At 40.6% G+C, this 17665-nt stretch overlaps 1 protein-coding gene across 1 annotated transcript in view; it reads left to right on the top strand.

Moving 5' to 3' along the window:
* ANP32B (acidic nuclear phosphoprotein 32 family member B) overlaps positions 1–15565 on the top strand; it is a 43985-nt gene extending 28420 nt beyond the window's left edge. The window contains exons 5-7 of the mRNA XM_053568004.1: positions 12627–12736; positions 13480–13546; positions 15110–15565. Of these exons, the coding sequence (XP_053423979.1) occupies positions 12627–12736; positions 13480–13546; positions 15110–15177 (245 nt within the window). The 3' untranslated portion in view covers positions 15178–15565. The remainder of the gene's footprint in view (positions 1–12626; positions 12737–13479; positions 13547–15109) is intronic.
* Positions 15566–17665: the final 2100 nt, after the last annotated feature.

Below are 17665 nucleotides of genomic sequence, written 5' to 3'. Positions count from 1 at the left end.
TAATTGAAGGCCTGGTACTCTGGAAACATTTTTACAGTTTTCAGCAAGGGCACAAATCGATGGATTATATGGTGGTGTGATAAATGGACAAAAGAGTAGGACATCTGACCTACTTTTTTTTCTTATTAAATCATAACCATGTACATTGATGCATTTATGGGATTCAGTGTACTGATTTGATATACAATGTGAAATGCTTACATTGAACTAAGTAACACATCCATCACAATTATATACTCTTAATAGTTTTTAAATGTACCATTGCATCATGCACATTAGGTGAGGTCCCCCCAAATACCCTCTCTCCTCCCACCTTCCCCCACCCCTCCCCTCTCTCTCTTCCCTTCTACTGTTTTACCATTCGTATGAATGTGTAGGTGACTATATATTGATTTCAAAGTAGTATTGAGTACATTGGATACTTTTTCTTCCCTTCTTGAGACACTTTACTAAGAAGAATATGTTCCAGCTTCATCCAGGTAAACATAAAAGATTACTAAGAAGAATATGTTCCAGCTCCATCCAGGTAAACAAAAGATTCGAAGTCTCCGTCTTTTTTATGGCTGCATAATATTCCATGGTGTACATACACCACAGTTTATTAATCCTTTCGTTGATCATGGTTGATGGGCACTTGGGCTGTTTCCACGTCTTGGCAATTATGAATTGGGCTGCAATAAACATTCTGGTGCAAGTGTCTTTGTTGTAAAATAATTTTTGATCATCTGGGTTTATACCTAGTAGAGGAATTGCAGGATCGAACGGTAGGTCTACTTTTAGTTCCTTGAGTGTTCTCCAAATTTCTTTCCAAAAAGGTTGCATTCCCACCAGCAGTGTAGTGTTTCCTTCTCTCCACATCCACGCCAACATCTGTAGTTTGGGGATTTTATGATGTGGGCTAATCTTACTGGAGTTAGATGATATCTCAAAGTGGTTTTGATTTGCATTTCTCTGATGATTAAGGATGATGAGCATTTTTTGATGTGTTTACAGGCCATGTGCCTATCTTCATCAGAAGTTTTTGTTCAAGTCCCTTGCCCACATAGAAATGCGGATACTTTTCTTACAGATTTTGAGTTCTCTGTGGATTCTTGTTATCAGACCTTTGTTGGAAGCATAACCTGCAAAAATCTCCCATTATGAAGGTTTTTCTGTTCACTTTACATACTGTGCTCTTGGCTGTGCAAAAGCTCTTTAGTTTGATTAGATACCAATAATGTATTTTTGGTGTAGCTTCAATTGCCCGTGGTGTCCTCCTCATAAAATATTCTCCCAGGCCGATTCCTTAAGTGTTTTCCCTGAACTCTCTTCTATCAACTATTTTGATAGTTTCATGTCTTAAGTTTAAATCTTTTATCCAGTGAGAATCAATTTTTGTTAATGGTGAAAGGTGGGGGTCCAGTTTCAGTCTTCTACAGGTTGCCAGCTAGTTCACCAGCACCATTTGTTAAATAGAGAGTGTTTCCCCCACTGAATATTTTTGATAGGCTTGTCAAAGATGAAAGTCTGGTAACGTGCTACCTCCTGATTTGTTCTTATTTCTGAGTAATGCATTTGCTATTCGAGGTTTTTTTCTGATTTCATATAAAACGAAGCACAATTTTTTCAAGCTCTTTAAACTGTGACCATGGGGATTGCATTAAATCTGTAGATTGCTTTGGGAAGTATGGACATTTTAACAATGTTGATTCTTCCAGCCATGAGCATGGTATGTTTTTCCAGTTGTTAACATCTTCAGCTTTTTCTTTGCTCAGAGTTTCATAGTTCTCTTTATAGAGATCTTTCACGTCCTTTGTTAGATAATTTCCCAGATATTTCATCTTCTTTGACACTACTGTAAAAGGAATAGAAACCTTGACTATATTTTCAGCTTGACTCTTGTTGGCATATATAAAAGCTACTGATTTGTAAGTATTAATTTTGTATCCTGAGACACTGCTATATTCCTTGATCACTTCTAAGAGTTTTGTAATTGAGTCCCTGGGATTTTCCAGGTATAGAATCATCATTAGCTAACAGTGAGAGTTTGATCTCCTCCGACCCTATTTGGATACCCTTGATCGCTTTCTCTTGCCTGATTGTGATGGCTAGGACTCCCGTTACTATGTTGAATAGCAGTAGGCGTCCTTGCCTAATTCCTGATTTGAATGGAAATGTTTTTAATTTTATACCATTCAATATGCTATTGGCTTTGGGTTTGCTTTAGATGGCCTTTATAAGTTTAAGAAATGTCCCTTCTATGCTTTTTTTTGTTTTTTAAGACAAATTCTTACTACGTCGCCCTCAGAGTGCTGTGGCATCACAGCTCACAGCAACCTCAAGCTCTTGGGCTTAAGTGATTCTTTTCTCTTGCCTCAGCCTCCCAACTAGCTAGGACTACAGGCATCCACCACAATGACCAGCTATTTTTGTTACAGATTTATTTCATTGTTGTTTAGCTGGTCCAGGCCTCAGTGTATGTGGCTGGTGCCATAACCACTGTGTTGCAGGTACCAAGCCTATGCCTATTTTCTTAAGTGTTCTGATTATGAAAGGATGCTGGATATTACCAAAAGCTTTTTCTGCATCAATTGAGAGAATCATATTGCAGGGGTCCTCAAACTTTTTAAACAGGGGGCCAGTTCACTGTCCCTCAGACCGTTGGAGGGCCGGACTATAGTTTAAAAAAAAAAAACTATGGGGCGGTGCCTGTGGCTCAAGGAGTAGGGCGCCGGTCCCATATGCCAGAGGTGGCGGGTTCAAACCTAGCCCTGGCCAAAAAAAAAAAACTATGAACAAATTCCTATGCACACTGCGCATATCTTACTTGATCGCCTTCTAAGTAAAAAAACAAAATGGGAACAAATACAATATTTGAAATGAAGAACAAGTAAAGTTTAATCGACAAACTTAGCAGTATTTCAATGGGAACTATGGGCCCTAATGAGTTGGTCAGTGTCCGGTTCCATTATTTGTCACTGCTAGTCGTAACAAGTGATGGAAATGTGCATCAGTTAGTCTAGATCTGGTTGGAGATTTCAGATGTTTCATTCTGGAAAAAGTCTGTTCACAGACATAGTGCTGCCAAAGATGCTTGCCATTTTGAGTGGATGGTTCCTGAAATTAGGATATGTCTCAGAGGGGAGAGATGCATAGAAATTAGGAAGGCTGCTTGACTTGAATGCGTCTTTCAGAGAGTCACAATTCTGCAGTTCAGCCAGTTCCATTTGGTAAATTGTATTCACATTTTCAATGTCAGTAGAAAATGGGTTACGGAAAAGCTGTATGTCCTGTTCATGGAGATGAAGCTTTTTTTTTTTTTTTTTTTTGGCCAGGGCGGGGTTTGAACCCGCCACCTCCGGCATATGGGACCAGTGCTCTACTCCTTGAGCCACAGGCACTGCCCCGGAGATGAAGCTCTTTAAATCTAAATTGGAACTCCTTTTGCAGCTTTTCCAATGAATCCACACGTTTTATTTGGGAATGCAGCCAATGGATTTTCTGCTAACAGATTTTGAGTTGTGTGGAAATGGCAGAAATTTTCCTCCTTCACTTGTTTGATGAGGAGGCCTAATTTTACTTCAAATGCTTTCACATGTGATTGCATATCACAGATGAACTTCCCCTTTCCTTGAAGTTGCACATTGAAACTGTTGAGTAGCTCTGTTACATCTGTCAGAAAGGCAAGGTGCCATTTCCATTCTGCATCATTGAGGTCTGGTACTTCTTTGTTTTTTGAAAGCAGAAAAGCTATAATCTGTGGAAGTAAGTCATAGAAATGTTTCAAAACTCTCCCTCGACTCAGCCAATGGACTTCTGTGTGGTATGGAACATCTTCACAGGCAACATTTAGCTCAGACAGAAATTCCTGAAATTGTCTGTGGTTTAGTGCATTACCTCTAATGAAGTTAACACAAGATACCACAGTTTTCATAACAGAGTCCCACTTCAGTGATTTACTACACAGCTCTTGTTGGTGGATGAGGCAGTGTATGGCTATTGGATGAGAATGGTTATGTTTTTCCATCTCTTGGTTAATGTGAGCAATTACTCCTTTCTTAGACCCCAACATGCTAGGAGCATCATCAGTTGTCACACTGGCTAGTTTTGCCCAGTCCAGCTCCAAACTGTCCACAGTTTGGCAAAACTTTTCATAAATAATCCTCTCCTATAGTTGTTCTTTCGATGCTTTGCAGTGCAGCAAGCTCTTCTGTGACTTCGAAATAGTTATTTGTCCCACGAATAAAAATTAGAAGTTGTGCAGAATCACGAACATCATTACTTTTGTCGAGTGCCAAAGAAAAATAAGAAAGTTTTTTTGCGGAGTTTTGCAAATGCTGATACAAATTGTCTCCCATTTCTTCAATCCTTAGTGTAATTGAGTGTCCTGAAAGACTTACCGTACTAAATAAATCGGCCTTCTCTGGACGTATCCCTTTGGCAACAGAAAGAAGGCATTCTTTAACAAATTCTCCTTCCACGAATGGTCTGCCAGTGCACACTATTAGCTTGGCAACTTGAAAACTTGCTCACAATGATGAAATATTTAGCTGCTACTACTTCACAAAAATATTTTGCTGAGTTGTCGATGTATTTTTCAGTTTTAATATTTTATCTTTTCTCACTTCTTCGACCAATCATATTTATCTTTATGTTGAGTTTGATAGTGTTGGTGCACATTGTATTCTTTGAACACAGACACTATATTCTGGCACATCAAACACAGCTCTTTCCTTGTACTGCATAAAAAAGTAATCATAAGTCCACTGTTCTTTGAATATCCTACAATATGAGTCAATTTTTCTCTTTTTTTTTTTTTTTTTTTTTTTTGTGATTTTTGGCCGGGGCTGGGTTTGAACCCGCCACCTCCGGCATATGGGACCGGCGCCCTACTCCTTGAGCCACAGGCACCGCCCTTTCTCTTTCTTGATATCATTGTTTCCTAGGGATTCCAAATTGCTATTAGTAAAATACCAATATATATATATACAGCGCTCCAAAAACAATATACCAGTAATAACTTTGCCCACACAGAGACATACAGACTGCACTGCCCATCAATGCAGTCTGATCAGTGTTCATCAATGCAGCCTTGCCAGTCCACATCATTTCGGCCTTGCCAGTGCCCATATGGTGGAACTCCGCTTTAACTTCAGGCTCACACTGGTGCATTATGGGAACAGGCACAATTACAGAGCCAGTTCCTCCACCACCTTTCCAGTTGACACTACCCTGTGCGAACTGCACTGTGATCTGTGAACTTGCACAGGAATTTTTTTTTTTTTGCAGTTTTTGGCCAGGGCTGGGTTTGAACCCACAATCTCTGGCATATGGAGCCGGTGCCCTACTCCTTTGAGCCACAGGCACCACCCTCTGGCACAGGAATCTTATCCTACTCCTTGGCTGTCTGCAGAGCCGGATTAAGTTCCCATGGGGCCCTAGGCAGATTACCAATTTGGGGCCCCCATGCCATAACACTGAGCATTTGCATTAACACTGACCATTTGCGATAACACTGACTACTGACAATTTGCATTAATACTGAATGCTAACAATTTGCATTAACACCAAGCACTTACAATTATCATTACCACTGAGCACTGACGATTTGCGTTATCACTGTGATGCCACCCCCCCTAGAAACCACCCCTAAGCAACTAACCAACTTTAAAAAAAAAGGCTCTTCTAACTTCAAAAAAAAAAAGGCACCCCCATCTGCAAAAAAAAAAAAAAAGACCTCCTAACTTCAGAAAAAAGGCCCCCCCGTAACCGCGAACAAAAGGCCCTACTGACTGCAAAATAAAAAAAAAAAATAGACCTCCTAACTTAAAAAAAATAATAATAAATCCTAACTTGTTCTTACCTCAGTCCTTAGGCAGCAGCAGGCTCTGCACAGGCAACCTGGTGATTCCTCTGATTACACCAGAGACTGAGAGGAATCAGAGAGTAAGAGGGGAGTCGGAGAGTGTGGGGCACATTCCACACATGCACAATGCAGGCCGGGACTAGTGGGCTGCTAAGCAGGATGGCAAAAACACTTGAGGGGGGAGAGACAGACGGAGCAGAGTTGGAGAGTTGGCGCACATTGCACACATACGCACTGCGGCCCAGGACGAGTCGGCTGCTAAGCAGAACAAGCAGGGTGACAAAAACACTCAGTGGGCTGGGACGAGTTGGCTGCTAAGCAGGACAGGCAGCTGTGGCATAAACACCAAGCGAACTGGATAAATGTCCTTGGCGGGCCGCATGTGGCCCACGGGCCATTGTTTGAGGACCCCTGATCATATGGTCTTTGTTTTTTATTTTATTGATGTGATGATGTGGTATATTTATAGATTTGTGTATGTTGAACCAACCCTGTAATAAAACCAACTTAATCATGGTGTATAATTTTTTTGATGTGTTGTTGAATTGTTTGCTAAGATCTTGTTGAATATTTTTGCATCAATACTCAATGATATTGGTCTATAATTTTCTTTCTTTGTTGGATCCTTTTCTGGTTTGAGGATCAGGGTGTTTGTTATTTGCTTCATAAGAATGTGTTGGGAAGTAGTCCTTCTTTTTCTATGCTTTGAGAAAGGTTGTATAATATAGGTACTAGTTCCTCTTGAAAGGTTTGATAGAATTCTGATGTGAAGCCATCTGGTCCTGGGCTTTTCTTTTTTGGGAGATTTCGTTTTGTTGATGCTAGCTATTTCAGTGATTGATAATAGGTCTATTCAAGATTCCTAATTCTTGTTGTGTCTAGGAAGGTGGTAAGCTTCCAGGTGTTGGTCCATTTCCTTCAGATTTTCATATTTCTGGGAATAGAGATTTGTAGTAATCACTGAGGAGTTTTTGAATTTCTGAGGTTTCTGTTATCATCTACCAGAAAGGATAAAGGAGAAATGTTAGAACTTTTCTGTTCTGGTTAAGTTGACCAAAGGTTTATCAATTTTGTTAATCTTTTCAAAAAAACAACTTTTTGTTTTGTTGACCTTCTGAATGATTCTTTTGTTTTCACTTTCATTTAATTTTCCCTTAAGTTTGGTTATTTCTTTTCTTATGCTGGGTTTGGAGTTGGAATGCTCTTCCTTTTCCAGTTGCTTGAGATGATCCATTAAGTGGTTGACTTCCTCACTGAGCCACAGGAGCTGCCCTTCATTATCATTTTGTTCCAAAAATTTGGTGATTTCCTTCCTTTTTTTTTTTTTTTTTTTTTTGTGGTTTTTGGCTGGGGCTGGGTTTGAACCTGCCACCTCCGGCATATGGGACCGGCGCCCTACTCCTTGAGCCACAGGCGCCGCCTGTGCTTTCCTTCTTAATCTCATCCCAGCTACCATTCAGCCTAAGATTATTTAGTTTCCATGACTTTGTTTGAGTATGAAGATTCCTATTGCTATTGAATTCAACTTTTATTCCGTGGTGGTCTGTGAAGATACAAGGAATTATTTCTATTCTTTTAAATTTGCTAAGGTTAGACTTGTGTCCCAGGATATGGTCAATTTTGGAGGACGATCCGTGGGCTGATGAGAAGAATGTATATTCAGTTTTATTAGGATGAAATCTTCTGTAGAGGTCTGTAAAATCCAATTGTTCTAGGGTGAGGTTTAATAAGTCTAATATTTGTTTAGTTTCTTCTTAGAGGATCTATCCAAAAATGTCAAAGGGGCATTAAAATCTCCAACTATTATAGCGCAGAAAGATACGAAGTTGTTCATTAGGGTTTGCTTTATAAATTGTGGAGCATTGTGGTAGGGTGCATGAATGTTAATTATCGAAATCTCTTCATGTTGGCTGTTTCCCTTGACAAATGCGTAGTGACCATTCTTATCTTTCTGTATCTTTGTTGGTTTAAAGCCAGTTGTATCTGCAACTAAAATTGCAACCCCTGCTTTTTTCTGGTTTCCATTTGCCTGTATTATAGACGTCCATCCCTTTACCCTGAGTCTATTTTTATCCTTTAAGGTAAGGTGAGATTCTTGTGTACAGGAGAAATCCGGTCTGAGTTTATGTATCCAGTCAGCCAGCCCATGCCTCTTTAGAGGACAGTTTAAACCATTCCACATTAATTAAGAGAATTGATAAGCCTGGTTGTGTTTTGGGTGTCATGTTTTTCAGATGTCCAATGGACATTTGTGGAAGTTTGGTTTTGTTCAAAAATTTCTGAGTGAGTTTACTTTGGTGGTAGAGCATTGTGCTGGGAATTACGGAAGATGGGTCTGAGAATATCCTGGAGAGCTGGTTTAGTTATGGCAAATTTCTTCAACATGTTTATGTCATTAAAGTATTTGATTTCTCCATCACAAATAAAACTCAGTTTAGCTGGATACAGGATCCTGGGCTGAAAGTTGTTTTGTTTTAGGAGATTGAAGGTGGATGACCATCCTCTTCTGGCTTGAAACTTTTCAGCTGAGAGATCTGCAGTCATTCTGATCTCTCCCTTTGTAGGTAATGCATTTCTTGGCTGCTTGCAGAATTTTCTCCTTCATCTTAACTTTGGCAAAGTTAATCACTATGTGTCTAGATGGTGCTTTTTTTGGATTGAGTCTTGCTGGGGTTCTGAAACTGTCTACTATCTGAATTTCTGTGTCTCTTGCAATGCTTGGGAAATTCTCCATAATCTCTTGGAGTAGAGTGTCTGTATCTTTTAGAGTATCTTCTCCTCCTTTAGGCATTCCTATAAGACGAATGTTTGATCTTTTGGAGTGATCCCACAACTCTCTCAGAGAATGATCAGGTTTTGCTCTCCATTTGCCTGCTTCTTGAGCGTTTGGGAACGTTCAAAAGCTTTGTCTTCGGTTTCAGAGATCCTTTCTTCTGCCTGGTCACCTCTATTACTGAAAGATTCTACTGTATTTTGGAGCTCCTTGACTAACATTTTCACTTTCTTGAGCTTTGCTATCTCTTTTCTCATCATGTCTATATCTTTTGTGACTTTGTCTTTGAATTCATTAATTTCTTTTCTTTTTTTTTTTTTTTCATTAGTTTCTTGAGACAACTTTAGAACAATTCTTTGGATTTCAGTTTCTAACTTTTCTTCCATTCTATTCATCTTATTTGCCATCCATATTCTGAATTTGATTTCTGACATTTCAGCTATTTGTTTATGCATGGCACCTTCAGTTGTATCTCCTTTGTCATTTGTTGGGGGGTTGATTTACTCTGGTTATTCATGTTGCCAGAGTTCTTCCATTGGTTCCGCGCCATGTTTATTTTCCACTGTTTAGTCAGTAGAACTGTTGGGGTGAGATTGAATTGAGGTTCCCAGGTAATAGCGATAATCAACCCGTTACCAAAGTGCTCAGCTTTGTAATGGTGGCTTATTTCCTACAACCTTACAAAGGCCTCTTTCAGAGTTTTGGCCAGAGACTCTGAAGACCTACTTGGTGAGCTAGCACAAGCTAGCTCTGTTTTTTGTTCTGTTTTGTGTTTAAATTGGAGACAGAGTTTCACTTTGGTGTCTTAGCTCACAGCAACCTCCAGCTCTTGGGCTTAGCCGATTGTCTTGCCTTAGCCTCCTGAGTAGCTGGGACTACAGGCACCCACCACAATGCCCAGCTATTTTTTTGTTGCAGTTTTGGCCAGGGCAGGGTTCAAATCCACTACCCTATGTATATGGGGCCAGTGCCCTACTCGCTGAGCCACAGGCACTGCCCTCTAGCTACACTGTTTTCATATCAGCCAACCTCTACCCTATCCTAAGAAGCCATGGTATTAGGTTTAGGTCTCAGCTGTGAAGAGATACAGACAGCTGCAGTGCCCAGCCCCCACCCTACAGTTCTTTAATGCTACAGAATTTCAGAGGTCATCCTCAGAGTGTCCCCAGGTGGACAGCCTCAGACACGAGTTATATTTAAATTGTCTCAGGCAGTGCAAACCCTGCTCAACAGAGAGAGATTCAAGGGTCTCCAACAGCACAATTAGAGCCAGGAATCCACTCCCTTGCCCACCAGACTTAGTCCACACTGTTGTCTACTTCTCTGCTCAGAGGCCCAGTGGAGCTGGGGTCCACACCCCCAACTGCTTGGTCTCAGTCCACACTCAACAAGCTTCTGCTTGCCAGACCAGTCGGAGTCGAACCACACCCCTGCCCACCAGTCTGTCCACACCTGGCAAGCCTCTGCTCACCAGTCAGGTGGAGTCAGGGGACCACACTCCTGCCCACAGGTCTCAGTCCACTCCCAGAGGCTTGCTGGCTCTGTTGAAGTCAGGGGACCACACCTTGCCCTCAGGTCTCAGTATACACCCAGAAAGCCTCTGCTTGAGGGTTCTTTTGGAGTTGGGACCACGCCCTTGCCCTCAGGTCTCAGTCCACACCTGTAAGCCTCTGCTCACAGGCCCAACTGGGGCTGGAGACCAATCCTGCCCACCAGACTCAGTCTACATGGGGCAGCCACTCTCCTGCTGTGGGTGCCGTCAGAGCCAGGGGTTCTGCACCCCTCCTCCCACCAGACACAGCCTGAACCAAGGGTCAACACGACCATTGGCCGGGGGACTGCTTCTCCTCCCGCCAAGTGTCCCTTTCTTCCCCACTAGTCCCAGATTCCGTTCTGATGGTTGGCGGTCCACACTATGCCCAGATCTCTCAGGAAAATACCAAATACTCTGTGCTCTGCAGGGGGCAGAACTTCAGATCACCATTCGAGGGGTGGGGGGAAGGGTAGACTGGGAGTCTGGAATTGTAGGGGAAAATATCTGTTCAGTTTTATGCCTGGCAGGGTGATGTCTTGGTTCATAAGTGGGACCTCCCTGAAGAAAGAGACCTGGTGTTTAGTGGTACTCTCCAGCCAGGTAAAATGAGAAATGAGTTCCCTGCTGGCTTGCAGAGAGCCCATGGCAGGCCTCCTGCTTGGGAGAGGGGTCTCCTGTCCTCTTGTCAATCGGCTTTGTACCTGTAATTTGTTTTGTTTTGTTTTTTTTTTGGTTGCAGTTCAGCCGGGGCTGGGTTTGAACCTGCCACCCTCGGTATATGGGGCCGGCGCCTCACCGACTGAGCCACAGGAGCCGCCCTGTAATTTGTTTTCTTGAATGCTCTTCCTTGGAGTTACAGCTTGCCGAACTTCTTTCTTGGCTCTACTCCCCACTTTTGCCTTCATAGAGTCTGATTCTGCCCAGTTTTTCTCTCTCTGGTCAGGAGCCTCTGCGGAGGGTTGCTACTAGTCAGCCATCTTCCTAGAATCCCGCTTCCCCACCCCCTACTTTCAAATGTTTATGTCCCTTACTCCCTTCTGCATGTTTCTATTTTCCCCTAAAAACCATTTGTGCTTGTTGTATAATTAGGTTCACCTTAAAAAAATAGAGTAGCCACATGTGCAGGAGCCTATAAAGGAAATAAATCCTTAGACAGTGGAGGGCAATTCCTGAGAGCAATTCAGACGACAAATATTTGAGTGTTTCCTTTGTGCCAGGCGCTGTGGAAAATTAGGGTTTAAAAAAGCAAAACACAAGCCAGATACAGTGGCATGAGCCTGTCGTCCCAGCTACTGGAGAGGCTGAGGTGGGAGGGTGACTTAAGGAATTCAAGTCCAACCTGAACAACATAGCAAGACCATGTCTCAACAAAAAAAAAAAAAGAAAGAAAGAAACAACCAGACATGGTTCCTGTCTCCTGTCCTTTTTAGAGCTTACTGACTACTAAAAAGAAAAAAAAATCATTAATAATTAATGTAGTGAAAAAACACCAGATGCTAGTACAAGAGCCTATCACCTAGGGTTAGGAGGTCTGGCAAACCACCTGAGGAAGTGGTATTGACTGAGACTCCAAGATAGAGTTAGTTAGCCCAGGAGGCAGGAGAGAGCATAGTGATCTCTGGGAGCTGGGAGGAGGAAGGACTGCTGTACATGAGTTGGCACACATAGAGTGGAGACACAGGTGCCTCTTAGCCCTCTGGTCTCCTTAGTCACAGAGTTATTATGGGTGTCTCTCCAGTTCCTGATTTGAGCACCTGCCTCTGATGGTACTGTTACTCAAGAGAAAGAGCATATATATAAAGTTAAAAAACAAAAGTATGCTCTTTTTTTTTTTTTTTTTTTTTTTTTTTTTTTGCAGTTTTTGGCCGGGGCTGAGTTTGAACCCACCACCTCCGGCATATGGGACCAGCGCCCTACCCCTTTGAGCCACAGGCGCCACCCAAAAGTATGCTCTTCTATAATATATATATATATATATATATATAGTATCCATAACTGCCAGACCCATTTATTTATTTATTTTATTTATTTTTACTTTTTGTTACAGAAAATTTCAGGCACCCACAAAGGTAGGAATAATAGTAAAATAAACCCCCATGTTCTCATCACTCAGCTTCAGCAATTATTGGTCATAGCAGATCCTGTTTTATTCCTGCACACCCTACTTTCTTCCCGTAGTCCATATTATTCTGATGCAAATACCAGCAGTTGTATCATTTCATTGGTAAGAACTTATAGTGTGTATTTATCCACCAAGATGTCTAGCCTCCTGATTTAATGGGACTCTTGGACAAAGGGGCTAGCCGCACACTTGGCAGAATGTAGGAAGAAGTGACTGCAGTTCGTGGTCTTCACTGATGCTGGTGCAGCCTGGCATTCGTCCTGTGGGCAAACCCACAGATCCCCTACACTTTAGCAGTTGTGCCCTGTGGAACATCAGAGTTATTTAATGAATTCCTTTGGACTGTTTTCAGAAGGAGAAGATGAAGAGGATGAGGATAGTGAAGAGGAAGAGTTCGATGAAGAAGATGATGAAGATGAAGACGAAGATGCAGAAGATGAAGATGAAGACAGTTTGGGGGAGGTCAGTGAAGCTGTGTTTTCTAACCTCCCTATTTGTAACTAACACATAAGTATGGCTTTTCAAAAGAAGACAAAAGGGGAAAAAAGGCCTTAGTGCTTATAAGTAGACTAATAATGTGAGTCTGATTAATTTGACTTTCCTCTGCCTTTTAATTACTAAATGGAATGCCTACTGAATGCTAACTACAGTTCCTGGCTGTATAAGGTAAGTTTTGGTCCTTTAACTTGGGGAGGAAGGGATGAGTTGAGTATTCAGGGAGGTGATAAAGTGAAAATCTCAGAATTGGTGATACTGAGGGGAAGTGTATATTTACCAAGTCTGAACTTTTTCTTATATATTCATTTTAATTCAGTAAATATACTATACACCTGCTATGTTGAAGACTTATAGTATAAATGAGACTGTGGTCCTGCCTTGAAAGAACAAGTAATCTAATTTATGGGATATCCAGTAATAAAATATCCCTAAGGAAATGAATGCTGTAGGAGGAAGGAGAAAGTAGTTGCTTGACTTGACTCTCGAGGTTTGAAAAACTGGCAGAGAAATTTAGTTGTTATCAGGAAAGTATGTAACGCTGTTTACGTTTCTTGTTTTTTTAAGAAAACTTTTCAAACTAAGCTCACTAAAGAAAATCAGCATGTCTCAGTACATCTAGTATAGATATGTTCATTTGCATAGTGTATTTTTCTTTGTACTTCTCAGTTTGGCAGAATTTACCTAATATGCTATTTGCCATTCTTTAGGAAGAAGAATTTGGACTTGATGGAGAATTTGATGAAGATGAAGATGAGGATGAGGATGAAGATGAAGGTGGGTATAACATAGGTACTTTGATTGTACCTTAGTTTAAAATTAGAGAAAATGTCCATTATTTAGAATTTGATACCACTGAGAAAACAATAAAATGTCCCTGGCCCTGGTGGTCTACACACACATACCATCCCGTCACTGCACCTTTGTTGGTGCAGCCTCTCTGCTGCTACAGCAATTAATGCCTGTCTGAAGACAGGAGACCTCTCAGATTTTATTCTTCGTGTTTTAGTGTGTTTTAAGACCTTGTTATTTGGTTTACTGCCCAGTGTAAGATTTCTGTGTTTGGAGTTCTTTCATTTAAAAAAGGCTTAATAATGGAATCATCGTTTTTCAGGATATATAATAAATACCATCTTTCCAGGTTTATCATCAGTGCTGCTCCTTTCTCTGCCACAGCTAAGACTAGTGAAGTAGATGTTATTAAATACTCATTGAAAGTAACGGTTATTGGCCAGGTGCAGTGCCTCAATGCCTATAATCCCAGCACTTGGGAGGCCGAGGCAGGTGGATTGCCTGAGCTCACAGATTCAGACTAACCTGAGCCAGAGTGAGACCTCATCTCTAAGAAATAGCCGGGCATCGTGACGGATGCCTGTAGTCCTAGTGACTTGGGAGGCTGAGGCAAGAGAATCGCGTAAGCCTAAGAGTTTGAGGTTGCTGTGAGCTATGACACCACGGCACTCTACCAAGGGTAACAAAGTGAGACTCTGTCTCAAGAAAGAAAAACAAAGCTAGTACCGGCTATCTATCTTTGTGCAGTGGCAGTATCAGCCATTGAGGTTTATCCAAGGTGCAGGTGTTGCTAATTAAAAGTACAGGGTCTTGTGATTGTTTAGATCTCAGAGAACCAGTTTGCTGTGCTTTCCATTGGTTCGTACTTTCATAGCATCCACTCTGCCAGGCACTGTTTACACTAGATACTACACTGATTAGGACCTTGTCACTGCCTTCAAGGAGCTTTTTAGACCATGACATATCATTGATTTAATTTCACTAAAATAACTATGAATTTTTATTAGTTGAAAAAAATATGTGTACATATCTTATGTCTCAAATATATAAATATTCAAAGATACCCTGTTTTTTTATTATTAATTTGCTACAATTTGAGTCTTAGCCATGACCCTTGCTAATTGCTTGGGTATTATCTCTAATTCTCAGAGCAGCTCTTTCAAGTTAGTACCATTGTCCCCATTTTATAAAGGAAGACGCAGGTTTGAAAAAGATTAAGCTTGTCCATGTTTACTTGTAAATAAGTATGTCTAATTGGAGGGTTCAACAACTTTGAGAAAAATAAGAAATATTTAGAATAAAACAACTTAAAAATGAGAAAACTGAGTTAACTGTGCTGTATGAAGTTGAGGGGCTGCTGTGCATTTTGCCCTTGATGGTTCTATAGTCACCTCCTGTACTTAATCAATAACCTCTTAATCTGTAATCAGGTTTACATCCTTTTTTTCCTAATTTCCCAACCATCAAAAAGTTTGTCGTTGTTGCCATTAGCATTAGCCGAAGCCAAATGCCTTTCCAATTGTCTCAAAGTCAATTTTTGTTATACAGAGGAGGAAGAAAACTGTAAAGGTGAAAAGAGGAAGAGAGAAACAGATGATGAAGGAGAAGATGATTAAGACCCCAAATGACCTGCAAAATCAGAACTGTTCAGTATTGGTTGGACTGCTCATGGATTTGGTAGCTGTTTAAAAAAAGAAAAAAAAAAAAAGATAGCTGTGATACAAACCCCAGGACACCCACCCACCCAAAGAGCCAAAGAATAGTTCCTGTGACATTCCACCTTCCTCTATTTAGTCCCTCTTGGTAATCCACCACCAAGCTTGGGGACTTCACCCCAACAAAATTGTAAGCCTTGTTAGGTTTTTGTGTAAGACTCTTGCTGTAGCGTGGATAGCTGTGATTGGTGAGTCAACTGTCTGTGGCTACCAGTTACGCCGAGATTGTAACAGCATTTTTACTTTCTGTACAACAAAAAAGCTTTGTAAATAAAATCTTAACATTTTGCGTCTGTTTTTTCATGCTTTTCTTTTTAATGTTTTTTGTTTGTTTGTTTGTTTTTTACATTAGGACATTTTATGTGACAACTGCCAAAAAAGTATTTTTAAGAATTTAAGTGAAATAAACACGTTACTGTTTGGTAAAGCCTAGTTGTATGCTTACATTTTTAAATTAGACTCTTCAATTGTAAGCTCATGTTAAAACACAGTAAAGAATTGGTGTCTTTGGCATCTTTATATTATTGGTTATTGAGGGGAATTGCACAAGTGTGTAGGATTTTTGAGTGTTTAAATCTGTCCCTTGAGCCCAGGAGTTTGAGGTTGAAGTGAGTTATAATGATAATGCTACTGCGCTCCAGCCTGGGCCACAGAATGAGACCCTCTCTGTAAATAAATTTAATTCTCATTCTTGATGGCTGGAAGTCTTTGAGGTAGACTTTAAAGCCTAATGTTTGAAATTGAATATTCTGGGAGCCCTTGAAAACCAGTAAAATAATATTAGGTTCAAGCAATTTAAGGAAAAGAGGGATAATATAAAGGAAAAAGCGTTTACTAGAATACTGAGAGATCTGAATTCTGGTTCTGGCTCTGCCACTGATTTTCTTGTGACCTTGTATCGACCTCTGGGTGACATTCCAGTCTGTAAAATTGAGGCGGTGTAATCAAATGGCTTTTGAAGTTTCTTGCAGCTCTGATGTTCTATGACCCTCTCTGACAGGAAGGTCTGAAGAGGAAAAATGGGCTTTGTACCAAGACTGAAACATGGAGGGTTTGACTGACAGATGAACCAGAATGTGGTTTGTTACCAAGGCAGGCGTTGCTAAGGAAGAATGACACATGAAAAGCCTCAAGGAGCAGTGTTAGACACTGCCTGAGGTCAATTCAGCTTTTGCAGAAGATGGAATTTTTCTCTGGGAAAGGAAAAGGATATTCTGCAGTTTGAGCCATTTAACAAAAATAGGTGTATGACTGTGTTATTAACAGTTTCTTTTTTTTTTTTTTAACTGGAAGATTTGAGGACTGCATTAGTTAAATTCAGCTATATCTCCTAGAATGGGTAAAGTTTTTATGCTGATAAAAGCAATATGAAATTGGAATCTAATTTGAATTTGCAACTTGAAAAAGTTACATACTCTCAGTGGAACCTTCTAATCTTATGCTTTAAAATCTAAGTCTTCCATAGGCTTTTAAATGGAGTTTACTTTTTGCAAAGGAAATACAAGAAAATTGAATCTGACTTCTGGTTTAAGTGGTATTATTTTGTTTTCCTCAACCATAGGCCTTATCTGCCATTTGGCAAACCTTCAGTATATTGTAAATGGTTTCTTCTGTAGCTTTGGTGTCCTTAAGGTTTTGCCTATGTTGTCAAATATCAAACATGCTAACTTTTTTATTTTTCTTGTTTTGTCATATTTGCAGAACTTTCTGGTACCAAGCACCTAGGACATTCTAGGCTCATTGGCTGGGCGAGAGGGGAAGGGAATTGGGTTAAAAAGACAGGCCAGCTCATAATAACTAGTAAGGAAGAAAAGGCATCAACACATGAATTCTGTTGCACTAGGACCTAGGTACAAAAGGTCCCAGTAAGTGTTGGTGTAGTTCAGAGGCTGGAGAGGTGGTGGTAGGAGGGTTAGGGAAGGTTCATTCGAAGAGAGCAAAGAATTTGAGTTATACATAAAAGTATGAAAAGGATTTAGAAATAGGGATAGAGAAAAAGGAATATCATGGTTAAGCAGAAATCAAAGGTAGGAAATTACTGAATGAATTTAGATACAAATAGATTTTACTTAGAGAATGAGAAAAAATAGAGGAGAGTTGTGACTGGAGAAGTAATTTGTACCCCTCTAGGGGACCTGGAAGGTCAAATCTTTTCTTGTGCATTCCCCTTGTGTAAAACATCAGCTTATCCTTCTACATGTGGCCAATGAGGATGTTTAGGGGATTATTAGCCTTTGGGTTGATTCTATCTCTTTCTTTTCTTTCTTTCATTTATTTCTTTTTTGAGACGGAGCCTCAAGCTGTTGCCCTGGGTAGAGTGCTGTGGCATTACTGCTTACAGCAACCTCCAACTCCTGGGCTTAAGTGATTTTCTTGCCTCAGCCTCCCA

This window comes from Nycticebus coucang, chromosome 2 (assembly GCF_027406575.1).
Source record: "Nycticebus coucang isolate mNycCou1 chromosome 2, mNycCou1.pri, whole genome shotgun sequence".
Classification (NCBI taxonomy): Eukaryota; Metazoa; Chordata; class Mammalia; order Primates; family Lorisidae; genus Nycticebus; species Nycticebus coucang.
Note: the sequence above shows the minus strand (reverse complement) of the source record. Positions and strands in the feature narration are given on the sequence as shown.